Source organism: Centroberyx affinis, unplaced genomic scaffold (assembly GCF_046629955.1).
Source record: "Centroberyx affinis isolate AG114_WGS23_722 - 3 ecotype Tasmania unplaced genomic scaffold, CSIRO-AGI_Caff_v1 ptg000460l_1, whole genome shotgun sequence".
Taxonomy (NCBI): Eukaryota; Metazoa; Chordata; class Actinopteri; order Beryciformes; family Berycidae; genus Centroberyx; species Centroberyx affinis.
Genome location: NW_027279120.1, coordinates 216,365 through 233,625, shown reverse-complemented (window position 1 = coordinate 233,625; position 17,261 = coordinate 216,365). Strand labels below are relative to the sequence as shown.

The window sequence follows — 17,261 nt, the reverse complement described above, 5'->3', positions numbered from 1 at the left end:
ACTGGAAATATTTTTTTTCCTAATCACGCATATTTCTGCAAGTATATCCAAAATATACACACAAATGCATTTTTTATATTTTGAAACATGTCTGTAAACATATTCTACTGTATGTGAAACATTACAACACAGTTTTTTGCATGTGGGAAAAGTGATGAGGGTCTGAAATCGCTTATTGCAGGTTTAAAGCTTGTCTTTCCCTCTCTTTTACTTAACCTGTAGCTTGCCTCCCTTCTCTTTTTCCTTTGTCTGTTTTACAATCCTTCTAAAACCTTGACCAAGTAATGGAGTGAGAGGAGGGATGGATGGATGGATGTGTGGATGGATGGATGGATGAGCTAGGAAATTGATTGATTCTGTCTGCCAGGTTGTGACACCTGTCATCTGTGTGAGGTGACTGTGGTAGATTAAATCTGTCTAGATGGGTGTCATCCCAGATCAGCCTATGTCTTGTTCAGGTGGTTGACATTGAGCGTTTCAATTTGACCCCTAACTCCCCATCTCAGTACAGTATGTGACATCATTACATCAAATTTCGCCACATCATATCCATATCATTATGCACATTATGGCTCAGTCATGGGTGAAATCGTCTTGCAAATACTTCTTGTTTATTTTCAAGTGTTTAGGTGCCATGTAGGTGGTGTTTCCCACACATCACAGCATGCTGAGTGCCGAGTGTTAAAAAATCACTGGAAAGTGTCAGTTTAGTATGCATTTCTGTGATGAACATTTCTGTGATACTGAACTGTGAACCCCACCTGTCTGGGGATCCAAGAAGGTTTGAAACAAGCACAAAGAATTATTTTACACCACTAGTTATCCCAGGTCAGTCATGCCTGTCTTGTTAATGCTTATTCCAACTTGTAAGATCAGCACAAGTGCATCAGACCATGAAGAGGATTTAGGTGTTGGGTTAGAAATGGCTCTTATTCCTGACTTACAGGAGTGTCCATTGCTATTAAATAGTCAATGTAGTTGTCTTTCAGCTGTTGTCTTTAGTTGCAAGGGATTTTTAGATTCAAGACAACTAATGTTTAAAGATATCCAATGATGTGCTTAACCTCTTATGAATTGAAGGCAAATAAGAAAAACACATAATTGAAAATTGTGCATCACATGGTTTTCCAGCAGGCATACAAAGAATTTTTCTTGGGTATTAAATCGAGCATTCCCACTTTTCTTTTATTGGTTTTTCCTGGTAGGCAAGCAAACTCGATTCTTCAAACAAGAGGCTGTTTATATTACAGCTTCACCAAGCCACAAGTTTCCAGTTTTAATTTGTGTGGCACCCTGCTGTTACCCTGTGAGAAAGATGGAAAACAACGGAATGGCTAAAACTTCTTTAAAGAAAAAAGGGACATTGCAAAGGTTTTTTGAGGTGAGAACTATTCTTAGCTCGTAGATTAGGCACCGGCAATACACACTCCAGTCTGTTCTGGTGGAAAATAGGATGCAAACAAGCCGTTCCAGCCAGGGGAAAACTCCACCGGATATCTTTAAAGTTGGCTCGGAGAGATCAGAAAAAGACGCATTGCGAGTCCTGTGGGGGAGTCCTCCTTACTGTCAGGCCAGATGAAACACTGTGAGTTTCATCTAATGAATTCCCCCCTGCTGTGTCTAAAAGTTGCTCCTCTAAAAGGAATATATATATATAAATATTCCATGTAATGAATGACATGTTTTCTCGTAAGCAGGGCTGTCAAGTCTTGCACATGTGCACACACACACACACAAACACATGCAAACAGTTATACCAGCCCAGGCAAGCACTTGGCTGTTTACACCATGAGTCGTTCATATAGGAAGATTTTTGTTGTTGTTTATTTAGTATGGAGCTGTATAACTGTCTACACTGTACATGGGCAGATGATAGTGTTAGAATGAAACCTATCATTACAATAGTCACCGTTATACATGATCTAAATGGGATCATTTCTACTGACGTAAGCTATTCCTCATTGCATGGGAACCCGTGGAACCGCCTCTAGGACCCCCGGGTGTCCCCGAACCTCGCTTTGGGAACCACTGGTCTCCCAACCTTCATTTCCTTTGTATCATTTCCTAGTTACCCAGCTCATGCGTTCCCATAGCGATGAGATTCCTCTGTTGTCATGGCGAAGCAGCGGCCTTGGCGGCGGTTCGCCGGTGACACGGTTGTGAAGACTTCCTTCTCTCACCCAGTTTCAATCTGTCCAACAGTTCACACACGCTGCCGCCGAGCACCGGGAGAAGAAGCAGAAAGAGACAGAGAGGGAAGGAAGGGAAGGAGGGGAAGGAGGGGAAGTCGACGGGGCGGGAGGCATTCTCTGTGCACGTGTGTGTGTGTGTGTGTGTCTGTGTGTATTGGTTATTCATTCAAGAGTGGTTCAGAGGGCCAGCCAGACTTTGATCTCTGCGCTTTCTAACTGTGCAGTGCCTCAAACGAAACACACACTCTCCTTTCATTATCAATCTACAGGTGCACACACACACACGCACGCACATACACACACACGCAATTGAATGAGACATCTTCATCTGCTATTCCCATTGAAGCCTTGCCATGGTATTTATGTAACAAGAGTGTGTTATTTCCCTCTTGAACCCACATAATGAGTCCTGGACCAGACAGTGATGTCTGACTGATACCTGCTGAGGACAAATGGGGACAAAGGCTGAGGACTGAGACTGATTCTGTTTGCTTCCCATGATTCAACACATTAGCTGGGTTTACATCTGGGTCTTGTTTTAATTAGCATGAATCAAGCTAGAAAAGCAGAGTGGAAACATAAAATTTTGATTACCTTCCCTCAAAATTGCAGAAAAACTGTTAATGCTTGCTTGAAGCAGAATATTTTTGGGGCGGTAATGATGTTGGCTTGGCATGACTAGCCTGATGAATGGTTCAGTTTCATTGCAGTTGAAATATCCGTCCAACATGACCTCTCAGAAATATCACACCTGCTGTCACTCTCATATATAAGTCGCTATGGTTGTATAGCCATTAGTTGGTTTATTAGAATATAGCCAAGTGCATTTCTTTGTTTTCTTGTTCGGATGAAAGCATGAAATATGGAAAACATTATATTAAACTAAACACTAAACAACAACTTGCCCAGTACTAATAGACTCACCCAGTTGATGGAAACAAGCCTCATAGCATTTTATTTTTTGCAAAATTTCAAAAGTTTTTTAAAATTCGCTTGACAGAAACATAACTGTTGATGCAAACACACTGCAACTATTTTCAACAGAGGCAAGATTGTCCTCTCCCTGTCTTCCTCTCTATCAATTTAATTCAGTTTAATTCTATTCACTCTGCTTTATTGGCATGAATCTTACATGAACAGTACTGCCAAAGCATCTAATTACAATTATATTAAGGAATTATAATGCACTCATAATGCCTTATGACCATCCTTATAAGCATTATATAAGCACTCATAACACATTATAGATATAACTTACTGTGTAAATAATTCCAAGTATGTGTACCTCACCTCTCTCCGTCTCTGTCTCTGTCTCTGTCTCTCTCTTTCTCTCTCTCTCTCTCTCTCTCTCTCTCCCTCCCCCTTTATGTCTCTCTCCCTCTCTCTCTTAGCCTGCAGCTCCAACACCAGGAATAGATTGGCACCCATTTATTTTTTCATTTCATTCTTCTCTGTTTTTTTTCCCTTCTTCTTCTCCTTCTCCGCTCATCTCTCCCTCCTGCTCTCTACTTATTAGCTTTATAAGGTCCATTGTAGGGTTGCCACGGTAACGAGTGGCTTACAGAGAGAGACAGCGAACGAGAGAGAGAGGGAGAGAGAGAGCGGCAGTATATATGCATGTATGTGGGTACAGAAGGCAAAGAGTCACAGAATTCAAAGGATGCCAATGGAAAAGAGAGTGGGTGAGAGAGAGAATGAGAGCCGAGCGTTGCAAGAGGAAGGAGGGGTTGATGAACGAAAAAAACGAAAAAATGGAGAGAATGAAATGTCAGATTGAGGGGGTTGGAGAGGGAAGTGAGGACAAGAAAGTGAAGGGAAGACTATTTTTCTTTTTTCCCTGCGCACCATAAAAGGTCTTTCCTTCCTTCCTCTCCCCATCTCTCTCTCTATCTTTCCCTCTTTCTGTTCCTCTCAGCCTCTTCTCGGCATCTCTCAGTGAAAACCCTGAACGGTTCTTCGACACCGACCCTGTGTTTACACAACCGATCTCCGGCCCCGCGGCAAAGTATGTAGGTGTCAGCCACCCGCGTGGGCAGTTGGGTAAAAAAGAGGCCTATTTATATCCCGATCCATCACTGGTGCCGGCGTCGATGCTACGGAACTACGGCTTACGTAATGTTGGCCAGCGGTTGAGATATTCCCTCAGTCCCCCTCCATGTGGGGAGCGCCAGTGTTATCTTATGCAAAAGTGAGGCAAAGCTGTCAGCAGTGTCGTCCTCAGCGAATGATGCAGCCCCCCAGTGACAAAGAGTAACACATGCAGATCTGCTGGTCTGCATATATCGATCTGTAAAGTGAAGTGAAAATATCTAGAAGCTGTTTAGTTCTCTCACATCTACAAGCCGAGACACAGTACTTTTGTATGGCATCTTATAGACCCAGACTGTATGAATGCTGCAGATCTATATATTGTATTTGTATTGATATTTGATCATTTTCGATATGCTTTAAGATATCATTCATAATTATATGTTTTCCTATTTTCTCCACCTTTTTCATAATGCACAAATCTCACATAGTCTTTATATCTCAGTATACTGCTGCTATTTTTGCACATTCTGGTAGTCCTTGAATCCATACTTTTTTTTTATGCACATTTTCATTCAAACTTTTCTACTTCATACATCCAAGTGTTTATATAACCCCCATTTGCTCTATTCTTATTTTTTACCTTACTCTACTTTGATGTATCCTATAACTACTTGCTGCTGCAGCAGCCCAGTTTCCTCATGGGATCGTTAAAATTTCATCTAATCTAATAGTATAATCTAATCTACACTGGAAATACACAGTTTAGGTTTGAAGATGCATAGTTAAAGTTGATATTTCACAATAAGACATCAATACTTCCTTTTATTAATTAGATACCGCTCATTAGAAAAAAAATCGACAGCACACAGGTATAGAAGAGCCTATTTCATATGAGTAATCGAGTTCAAACCACTTTGGTGCAGTTTCTGTTGCTGTCGCATGCTGTTCCCATTAAGTAATCAGTTGTTTGTAGATAAGCAAGAGGTAAACAGGAAGTTCAATCAAGCAGGATGCAGGAAGTTTTAGGTGATGGTTTTGCTTTTGGTTTTACCTTCCTCTCTCTCTCTCTCTCTCTCTCTCTCTCTCTCTCTCTCTCTCTCTCTCTCTCTCTCTCTCTCTCTCTCTCTCTCCCCCTCTCTCCCCCCCCCCCCTCTCTCTCTCTCTCTGACTGACTCACTCACTTAGCCTCTCTCTCTTTGCCACGCACCCTGGGTCCTACTTATCAAAACTGTAGTGTTTCCCATGCGGTTTCTGAGATGAGCCTATTTTGAGACTCCTGCTTCTAATCTGCCATACAAAACCGAAAGTCTCCAGAGGTCCCTTGGAAGTCAGATGTGAAAATAGGCTGCAAACAGGACTACTCACTCTATTGATGGCTGGGCAGACGCAGCCGCAGAGGGGCCGAGTGATCGATGTGCTCAGGCAGATTAATGAGCTTTAAATGGCAAAGTGATCACTGCTCTGTGTGGATGCGAGTGTGTGTCAGTGTGTGTATTTGCTTGTGTCGTTAAGTTCATTAGATCTCAATTGGTTCACTCAATCCTTTGTTGTGAAGGATCGTGCACTTAACTTGTACTTTGATAAAAACGCACACTGACATGCACACTGTTACACACACAAATACACAATGGGGCTGTCAGCCTGTTGCGTTTCATCCTGAAGTCATACTTTAAATCAACAGTGACTTTGTGTGCACTATTGATCTGATGCTCATGTACGCGCATGCACACACACACACACTCACTCACGCGCACACACACACACACGCGCACACACACGGTCCACCATTCCTTGACTATCTGCTCAATTCACACACTGGCTCTGTCTCTTGTGTCTACCTTTGATCACTGTAAACAATCACAGCTGGATGTTTTTGTGTCTTCATATCAGGCTTATACTTTATAAACTAATATAGCGCTTACTCGAAACAGAGAGACTTAGCATGTGCCTGTTTTTTTCTTTTTTCCTCCATTCTACTTTGAAGCAGAGAACCAGCAGTGCTTTCTGCAGACTTTGATTGGCCTCCACTTATATGAAATGACAGGAATTTTCCCTGCCATTCTAGCCAGGTTGAATGTGTTGAATGTGTGCCCCCTGTCATGTGGCAGAAGGCAGATGTGATGAAATTACAGCTCTCTTCTCGCCACTTTTGACTCGGGGGGGCGAGAGGGTCAATAAGGGAGAAACGCGGTTCAGTCAAATTTGATAGCTGGGAAGTGCAGGGAAAGGCAGAAACTTTAAAAATGCCATTTTAATGTGTGTGGGGTTTTGTGTGTTTGGGATTTTGATTTTTTTTGTGCATTTTAATGTGCATGTATGTACAGTGGATGTGCAAAATATCTAAATATAATAAGCTTAAAAATCCTTCTCTAACTCATCTGCTTTATCTACATTTCCTTTGTGATTGGCATAGATTTAATAAGTGAAATCAATAAGGGATAATGGCTTCTACCTGGATTCACTTCATCAGTGCATTGAAAAGAGTAAGAGACCCTAATATTTTGTACATTCAGTGTGTTTGAATGTTGGTGGGTGTGTATGTCAGCGTGGGCAACCAGACGATCTTGTGCCCTTGGACATTAACAGTCTTTGTGGTAAAGTGAACCTCACTAATGTATCTCCCACTGAGAGGCAACGCTAATTAACAGCACTATTTTATTAAAGAGCGGGGATGGTTTTGATCACACATTCTGTCTGAAAAACGCTTGTTTCATGTAGCTTCTGCCTCTCGCCACCCGCAGTTATGTTATTAGTACTGTAGGACAAGTTCAGATTGGAATACATTGTGTGTGTGTGTGTGTGTGTGTGGGGTGGGGGGGGGGGGTGATTGTCTCTGTCTCTGTTGTCTTTGTGTTTATGTCATTCATTTGTGCTCCCATCTGGCCTTTTAAGTAATAAGCCTCTTGGAAATGAATGCACGACCGTATCAGCAAAGTGCCTGAATGTCGTTTTGTCTGTCTTTATTATTGTTTAATATGAAGGCTGCCTGGTAGCCATCAGCAAATCTCCCCCCTCTGTCTCCTCCCTCTTTCCTTCCTTCCCTCTCTCTCTCTCTCTCTCGCTCACTCTCTTTGTGTTTTTTGTTTAAATCTCTCTCGGTCCCCGGTGGTTTAGTTTTTGATGAAAGGACCTGAGGTGATGGTGAGTCATGTTTGGAAGCTCTGAACACAATAGAGGCTCATGCAGACGCCGAGACGGAGTTCAGAATAACAAAGCAGAAAGTAACAGAATTCAGCGCCATACGTATATTCATTCTGTGGTTTATCAGATTTGGTGGCAGTGATCAGGAGTATATCAGACATGATTGGACAGAATAGAGTCTAGTTGTATTGTGTATTTATGTGTGACGCAGTGGTCTATTTGTAATGCTACCCATATCCTTTTATTGATCAGCACAGCGCTCCCACAGCATCTCAACATGCTGTGCTGATATTATTATGCGTTATTTTTGTAGGAAAAGTTCCTCCTCATCTGCATTTTGTGCTCATAATATGAGAAAGTGCGTCACACACTTTCCATAACAATGTCAGACACTCTATTCAGCTGTCGATGACATGTGATGTTTTGTTCAAATCATAAAATAGATGTGCAGAAGGATACACAAACAAATAATAGAAAAATGCATGCATGTTGCATGTACCATTGGTTTGGATTTTTGTATGTTTTGTTGGCCATGGCACAGAGAAGATTTCCTGTGCTGGCTTCGGCCATGGAGGCAGTGGAGCTAATCAGCTGCCTACGTAGGGTGAAACCCCGCCTCCTTTTCCTTGTGATTGGTCGGCTCACAAAAAGTCTTCAACACCTTTTCTGAGAAGTTTAACTGTTCTCAACTTTAGAAAGCGCTCAGCTGTGCCTCAAAAGAAGCCAGGTGCAGTGCTTTTTCCAAAGTGGCTGCTTTTGCATCCACTCTCCCATTACTTTAAAGTAAAAAATGAATGGTGGTGGTAGTTTGAAAAAAAGCATCTAACATGCCCTCACATTATGTGATTGCAGAGAACAGATTTGAATACTTGTGTAAGTTGTAGGGGTTGTAGACAGTGATCGTGGATGGCCTAATTAAATCCTTAATGGCTGCTAAGAGGTCATATTGATAACCTTTTAACCAGCAGTGGAAACCAGGCTGTGAGGTGTGCTCTTATTGCTCCGTGACATATTGTACACAAGGGGGCATACACACACACACGGACATGTCAATACACATACTGTATGTAAAGGTGATAAATGTGGCAGAGTGGCCTAGTGGTTAGAGAGACTGTGTCTATCAGCTTGTACATCTTGTCTGTCAAAGTGTCAGATACTGAACAGCAAGAAACATCTAACATTTTAAGTGTTCAGTTTAAAGGGAGTGACACTGAATCCATACACCTATAGGTCAGAGAGATTATCCTGTAACTGTAAGATCTCAGTTTTTGATTCCAGCACTAGTCATGTGTCCTTGAGCAAGACACTGAACTCCTACCTGCTCACTCTTTGTAAGTGAACCAGAGAATGAACACTGCCTCTTCATATTTAACCTTCACCTCCCCTGTCTCTCTCTGTCTTACACACACACACTCACGAAAATGGAATTTCAGTAGATGCCAGTCAAAGGCTGTCGTCACGCCGGCATCAGGGGACTCGACAAATGGGTTACCGCGGGAGACGAGCCGGTTGCCGTGGCGATATATACTCCGCTTACTCGAATCGGGGCATGAACGTGTCAATTCGATATGTGCCGACCGGGCCCTCGCCGGCCCTCGGCCAGGTTTAGAGAGATACGGGCTATCAGACATGAAGGAATGCTCTCAACAGGGAGTCCCATCTCCCACTGGGGGGGCCGGTGGGACTGACCTGTTTCCACCTGTTAGTAGAACGCTAGCTCTGGTAAAGGACACCTGGGGATGGCTTTTAGTGTGCACTGTGAGCCACAAATTGAAAAAAAAAGATAAAGCTTGAGAAAATTGTGCCTTGTGAAACAATCACTTTCATCTTAGAACATTTTAAGCCCAAGAAATTTTGACTTGGCAGAAAAAATTGAGGGCGGGCTGAGGCAGATCCTCAAAATCCAGTGATTGTATCTCTTGTCTGTTCTAAGGAAGACAGTGGATCATCGCAGTACGGGTCTTTGGCTGCCTTCAGGTGCTTCTTGTAAGCTCCTTCTTCCCGTTGCTGAATTTGTTAATGCAACTTGTACATTCAAGTGCTTTTGGTTGGGAATAATAACAACCAAATAATAACTGTTATTTTCTAATGAAGCATCACAGAACTACTTTGTGCGGCAGAAGCCTGAAGAAGAGTGAAGGGGAAACGATGTATGGGTGTATTAAAAATAAAAATGAATTGTTTACATGATACATACTGATAAACTGATAAAATACATCACTTTTACCAACAATTGTTAACACGGCTTCCATGCTCTTTGCATCATATCTTGGAAACTTAAGTATCAGAGAAAATCCCCGCTTCCCCAGTCGTTTTTGTGTGCTCAACATGATAAGGATATAGGACGCATGAAAGCAGCATTGCTACAGTTCATATATTCTAGTTCACTGAATTTTGCATTAGCTCAGCACATGCACAAATCAAGGACCCAGACTTCACAGCTTGAGAGGATTTATGATAAGAGGTAACACAGTTACCTCTTATCATAAATCGAAGCAGCAACCCAGCAGAGTCCTACACTATGTTACCATCCAGCACTGGGTTTGTTAGTAGCCTAGCATTAACCTAGCGTTAGCCTAGCGCCCAAGGCTGCGGGAGCTGATAATGATTTATCCAAGCCTGTGGCGCTTAGGAAATAGGGCTCAGTGTTTAATCTCCGGGATGACTGACAGCTCAGATATTACTCTGTAGTTTTTAATAACAGTCAGCGCGTCGCCACCAGAGACGGAGCGATGAACACAGCGCTATCAGATGTTTGGATCGCTCCCCCCTCCCGCCACCACACACACACACACACACACACACACACACACACACACCCACAGATCCCAGTGTATGAGAGATACTATGCATAGTATTTGTGTGTGTGAAGTTGTCTACAGCAAAGAAGATATGTGTATTTGCCTGGTAGGAGAACCAGAATTGTGTGGAAGGGATATTTGGAGTGATCTTTTCTTATGTGTGGTTCTTTGGTAACAGTGTTGCAGATGTGGTGTTATTGTGTCTCAGCTGGGTACTACTGGGCTGTGGCAACCTCTGTCAGGTACAAATGGATGCACACACACACACACACACACACACACACACACACTCATTTTAATCATTTATCTCCGCATTACCACAAAAAACAGGGGTGCAACAATAAAGATGGACACATCCAGCTGCACACACACACACACACACACACACACATAGGCACTCACAGGGATTTGGCTTCCATTATAGGTGTATTACACTGTCCTTCACTTACACCACTGGCTCAATTCCTCCTGTCAGTGAGTGTTTGCATAGGGGATCAGGAAGGCCACAGCGCACACAGTAACAGCTTATTTACCTGCCTACTGCTGGTGTCTCTTTCTGTCTCTCTCTTTCACTCTTTTGTTCTCCCTCTTTCGCTCACACACACTCTCTCCTGGTCTCTCACCCTCTCTCTGAATGTATTGCATGAGGTTTTATTATCCAATGGGCTGTGGGGACTGAATGGATATACTATGACTGACTCAGTCTCCAGGCACAGGACTAGCATTGGTTTCTCTCCCCTCCCATTGCGCCGTCCAACCTCCGTCTCTATATGCCCAGTCTTTCATTTTCTCTCCCTCCTGCCCCCCTCTGAGGTCAATCATTCAATCGTTCATTCTGTCATTCTCTTATTTCTCCAGCCGCTTTCACAAGCTCTCTTTCGTTTGCCTCCCCCTCTGTTTCCCTGTCAGTCACTGTTACACTTTCACTTTTTCCTCCACCTCTTTCTCTCTCCCTCTCTCTCTCGCTTTCCCTCAGCTTCGCTGCCGTTCTCTTACCCCCCCTATGGCTTTTCAGTTTTGCTGTATTGCTACAGCGTGCCTCTCCACAACACATTTGCACTTCCACTTAATCTCTGTTTTCCTTTCAATCAGATAACCTCTTTCACCCTCTCTATCTCTCGCTTTCTCTCTCTCTGTCTCTCTCTCTTGCCCTCTCCCTGTCGTTCCCCATATTTCACCACCCACCATCACACCCCCTCCTCCATCTTTGCTTTTTCCAACCTCTTCCACTAGGTCTAATTCCTTTTTTCCCCTCTCCCCTCCTTCCTCTCTCTCTCTCCTCTCTCTCTCTCTCTCTCTCTCTCTCTCTCTCTCTCTCTCTCTCTCTCTCTCTCTCTCTCTCTCTCTCTCTCTCGCTCTCTCTCTTTCCATCCTGGACAACTAAATTGGGCAGGAAACCAGTGGCTTTTGCCATTGGCGCAGCAAACATTTGTTAACAAGCAATTAAACACGTCCCTATTAATGCTGTGGTGTGGATGGGTGTGTCCTCCTATGTGTGTTTGACTCAGAATGAGAGTGTGTGTGTGTGTGTGTGTGTTGGGGAAGCCGTAATCGGCCGTCACTCCGGCCCCAGGTTCGCTGGCTCACTTTGAGGAATTGGAAGGGAAAAATGGATTCACCTTTTCTCTTGTCAAGGATTTTTCTGTTTTGCAGCTGCATCTCCCCTCGGCTGCCTCTGAGATCTGAGTTTACCTTTTTTTTCTCTCCCTGCTACTCTTTCATCTTCCTTTGGATTTAGATATGACGAGCATCGTTCCAAAGCGAGATACACTATCCTCCACTTCAAATAACATAAAAAAATGGATGTACTGTATAGGTAGATTGAATAAAAGCTTTCATATGCATTTCTCTCCCTCCCACTCTCTTCCTCTCGGCCTGTCTTCCACTGATGGGTGGGTGGTAGATGGATGCAGTTGAAGGTTTTGTCTCTTGTATCAGCTCTATGTAGAGCTCACTTCACATGATGTATTGATTCGGTCAATCAATAAATGAATTGATCAGTCAGTCAGTCACCCTGCCTCCCTTTGCTGTGTGGCAGTTAATGATAATGATGATGACAAAGAGGGGAAAGAGAAAATGTGGGAGGTGATGTTATTTTGAATAGATGGACAAATACACACTTGTCTGTATTTGTTGTAACACACACACACAAACACACACATAACTGTGCTTGTTTGTCATTGGAGGTAGACGACTTATCCAAATACCGATCAATCATTATCTGGGCTGAGCTGCTGCATGCCAGGACCTGTGTGTGTGTGTGTCTGTGTGTGTGTGTGTGTGTGTACACATGTCTCAATAAGTATGGTATGCATACTGTGATGCCGATCCTGTTTTGCCATCAGATTTCAGAAACGAGCTTCGTATTTCAGCAGTGGAGAGTGTGTGTGTAGCGTACAGTTGATCGTTGCTTAGTTTGACAGTTGGCAACAAAGGGTTGTCTTGGATGCTCAGGTAAGGAACACACACAGTGTAGAGCGATGGAGCGAGGCAAAGCTGCAGAGCGATTGGTAGGCTCAGCGATGGATAAGTAATGAAGGTTAAAACAACACACACTTGAAGCCTATTGATTGTATGCAGGGAGAGAAAGAAAGTTTCCAGGGCTGAGAGTTGAGCAGATTTATCTGACTGCTGCTCTTATCCTTCCATCGCTTTGTTCTTCTGTTTAATTTGGTGAATTCTGTAGATTATTATCATCAGCTCAACAGGTTTCTGTAGGTTTTAACTTCACTTTGCGATGAGATTTTCTTTTTTCTTTTTTTTACTGTACGATCATGTCTACCTTCCCTCCACTCTCTCCGCTAACCTTAACTCTTTCTCTCCAGTACCTCATCACTACCTCTGTACCGATCAAATGCTTCTTTTTCTCGCTTCTGCTCTTTCTTTCTGGCTTGACACACACACACACACACACACACACACACACACACACAAAACACACACCTGCTGATTTGATTGCAGTGTTTATCAGGCGTACACTCTCCTGCCTCTCACGAAGGCCAAAGACTCTCAGCCACCCGAAGCCGGGGGAGATGCTGATGCTGGGCTCCCTGTTGCCATGGCGACCGACAGGCTCACCTGTTGCCAACCATCCTCATTTTTAAAAAGAGGAGAGGGATGGAGAGAGCGATAAGGGAGCGGAAAAGAAAGAAAGAGCGCAACAGGGCTGAAGGAAGCACATGAAGGGAGAAATGTGGGTTTTTCCGAGGCGAGATTGCCTTTGAGTGGAGATTCATGTTCTTATCATATTATCATAAGTAACTTAACGATGCGTTCAAGGTGCAGTCAAAAAGTATGTATTATTGATGTCAATCTCACTTACCACTAATCCCAGTGATGCCACATTGCTCCAAAAAGTTTTGCTGTGAATATCTTGAGAAAAAACATTTGGATTTACATTTCTGAAAATAAATGCAAGATCATTTACAATATTTGATTTTTTTCTTAGCATTGAAAATGTAATAACTCACAAAAATTGATTCAATGACATATTGTCGATGGTCAGTGACCTACTTGCCGACAAATGCTTTGGATGTTGATTATGGTAAAAGAGCAACCATTAGCAGACAGATGATGCAGACAAAGAGATGAGAAGTTGATGGTACAGGACAGTGAAAGGGCAACGCACTGTGTTTGCTCTGATCTTTTAGTCATTGAGCCTCGTTTATCCTGTAAAATGCTGAGGATTAGTCATAATTTAAGACCTTTCAGCATGCGTGGGAGCTAATGAGTGACTGTGAAGTCTTTAGACGAAAGAACAATTTAAGTCCATTAAAGGTTTCGGGATGAGTCATGTTTTCACCTTCATTACCTGAAGGCAGTAAATGGGAGTGCTGCGTACACTTAAAAGACAGCAGATGTTGTGGATATTCAGGAGATATGTAACACTCACACTGCAAATGATTTGAATGCGGGTCCCTCAAGAAAATTCCCAACTTCCTAACATGGTTTTCCATCCGAGGACTGAAGTTAAGGTTGTTCCACTTTCTTTGCCTTTGAAAATGAAAAGAGCATGAGCGTCACTGCAAGATTGTCCCACTTTGATCAGCGTGAATGATTCGGGTTCGTCACTCTTCTGGGGTTTTTCTCAGAAAGAGCAGCCAAGTTTCTGTGTTCGAACTCACATTTCCTTACGTAACTCTATTCTGCGCCGTGCCACCGGCTTTCATTATGTAATTGTTGCATATGGAAATGTGGGCTGGATGTGCTGAGGAGCGCCAGCTGAAAACTAGACAGACTGGTCGACAGCAGAGAGTGTGTGTTTGTCTGTGTGTGTGCATTATTTGTTTAAGTGAGATTGTGATTTTGAAACTGTTGAGTCTCTGTGTGTGTGTGTGTGTGTGTGTGTATGTGTGTGTGTGTGTGTGTGATGCTTATCAGTGGTGAGACTGTTTACATGGCCTGGTACACAATCGTAACACACAGTGACAGGAACCAGAGAGAGAGAGGGAGAGATCTGGGCTCGCCATCTCCCTCACACACACACACACACACACACACACACACACACACACACACACACACACACATGCACGAGTTGTTCCGACTCAGGCACAGTTTTCTTTTCATCTATTTATAGAATGTAAGAGCATCATGTTGTATTGTGTTTAATCAACAGATGACTGCAAAACAAAATCAGATTCTATGCAGCCTCCTGCCGCAGTCCTGTGTGTGTTTGTGTGTGTGTGTGTGTGTGTGTGTGTGTGTGTGTGTGTGTGTGTGTGTGTGTGTGTGTGTGTGTGTGTGGGAGCAGGAGAGGGAGATGTAATATCATTGTGTATTTTCACCTGCTGATGGATTACCATGCATGACTAAGATATCTATTATGCACAGAGAGAGAATACATCCCTCATGTGGTGTTTGTTATCCACAGTATCAAAGACGACAACACACTTTCTGTCTCTCTCTACATCTGTCTGTGCTTCTGTTTGTCTGTATGTCCATCTGTGTTTCTGTGTTTCTGTCTACCTGCCTGTCTGTCTGTCTCTCAGTGCTTGGTTTGTAATTGCACCAATCATTCTAACTCCATCACTCCAGCATCCCTAGTTTTAGTCAGACTACGTAAGGGACCTTGTTTGTGAATATATATATAAATAAAAGCACCAATGCAAATTAATTAAGTTTGAATATCATTTTTTTTATCCTGTTCCCTAAGGAGCTACGTTACAAACTGAATTAGACTGGAACATAATACTACTCTCTGCTACAATATTGTCTTGATGTCAAGATGTATCAGCACGAGTATAAAGGGAATATCAAAATGTAATAAATAATAAAAAGAATATAAAAAATAAATAATAAAACTTTTACTTTTGTATTTTGTATCATGAGAAGTATGTCTTTTTGATGTGCAAAACAATGGTGTTTGAATATGTAAATCTTGCCGGGAAATTGTGACCTCAAGTCTAATGTGTGTGCAGATGTGTACACAAGCATACACAAACTGACAGGCCAGTAGTCAGGCAGGGACATGCGCACACACACACACACACACACACACACACACACACTCGTGCACACAGGCGTGCATCTACAATTACACAAACACATATGTGGAGAATAAAAAGAAGCTTTCTGCGGCCTCTCTTTCACCCCGCTGCACACAAACAGTGACTGGGCCTTTGAAAGCATCCTTTTGGCTCTCATTACACCTCAAAGAATCCAGTCAATGATGTAAGAACGTCTGCCCCAATGAATGCATGCATACATGCACAGGTTCAGACACATGTACACACACACACACGCTTTTGCACCCAGACACTGAAGGAGCAGGGGTGTAAAATCCAAGTCAGGAGTTGTCTTTTCTCCTTTGAGAAGCAAACAGCTTTTCTACAGGCGAGCAGAAGATGTATTACCTCTTTCTTATCTTTCTGTTTGCAGCTTTGGGTGTTTTGTGGTGTTTGGTTTTTTTTGCTCCATTGCCTCTCTCTCTGTTCTATAGTTTACTTGGCATTATGCTCAGTGCTCTCTTTTTAATATTGTGTGGTTTGTTTGTGCAGTGGGAGTGTAATTTTCTGATTTGCTTCTTGTTTTTCTTTGCTGGAGTAAATTCATCAGTGTGTGTGATTGTTGTGACAGGAGTGTTTCATGCGAATCCACATTGCTGTATGATTTAACCCTAATCAGTCAATGTATTTTTTTTGTTTTTGTTTGTTTTTTGTGCTCTTGGCAGACGACGGGCCTTACCAGCGGGACGCGCCTCCCCCTCCCCCTCCTCCCTCCTCTTCCTCCACCTGCTCCACTCTGCTGGAGGAGCGCAGGAGGAGCCACGTCCCGGAGGAGTTTGCGGGCCTCCTCCACGGATCCTCCCCGGCCTGCGAAACCCCCGACACGCCTTACCACCTCTACAACTCCAAACCCCGCAAATACGCCGGGCCGGACACCCAGGGAAGCCTGCTGCGGACGCCGGAGTTCAGCCTGGTGATCGGCGCGGGCCCCCCTCAGGTCCTCCCCAGGACAGGGAGCGAGTCGGCGTATCAGAAGACCGCCAAAGAACCCCCGAAACCGCAGGTGGTCTACCGGACTATCTTCCACACCAGGGTCAACCAGGACCAGGCCCGGCCCAGGAACTGCGAGCAGTTCGACCCGCCCCGCGGCTACTCGACCCTGCCCTCCTCCTCCGCTCAGAACGGGGAGGTTCCGGAGCTGCGGGGGAGCCAGCCCGGCAGCGCGGCCAGGGACGGTGCATCAGGGGCGGGCTACGAGGAGAGAGCGTGCACCCTGGGGAGGATGAGGTCCATGCCCCGCAGTGTGTTGGACCTGCAACTGTCCAAGTCTCTGTCCAAGTCCGATTCCAACCTGGTGGCTGTGTCTCCCATACAGGTATGTTGCTGCCTACACATCTCCTTCATTATCCTTTTCTAGCTTTTGTTATTCTGATCTAGAGTTACTTACTCTAAGTCAAAGCTTGATGACAGTGTTTTTGTTATGAAATAAAGCACAGCATGTTGGATGAAATATGAAAGCAAGCTGGAGAATGGTAGGTGATACTCTCTGGCAGTCATTTTTCTATTTTTCTGATAGTGTCTAGCTCTTGTGTAACATTTATTTATGAGCCTCTGGCCAAGGATAAGTTTCTTTTATGAAAAAAGGTGAG

The 17,261-nt window shown here is 43.6% G+C and overlaps 1 protein-coding gene across 1 annotated transcript in view; it reads left to right on the top strand.

The window, feature by feature from the left end:
* The window catches only part of LOC139642323 (ankyrin repeat and sterile alpha motif domain-containing protein 1B-like), a gene marked incomplete at both ends in the record, with an annotated part of 35,238 nt that overhangs the window by 13,501 nt on the left and 4,476 nt on the right, over positions 1-17,261 (top strand). Inside the window, one exon of the mRNA XM_071517115.1 lies at positions 16,338-16,987. Coding sequence (XP_071373216.1) covers positions 16,338-16,987 — 650 coding nt within the window. The remainder of the gene's footprint in view (positions 1-16,337; positions 16,988-17,261) is intronic.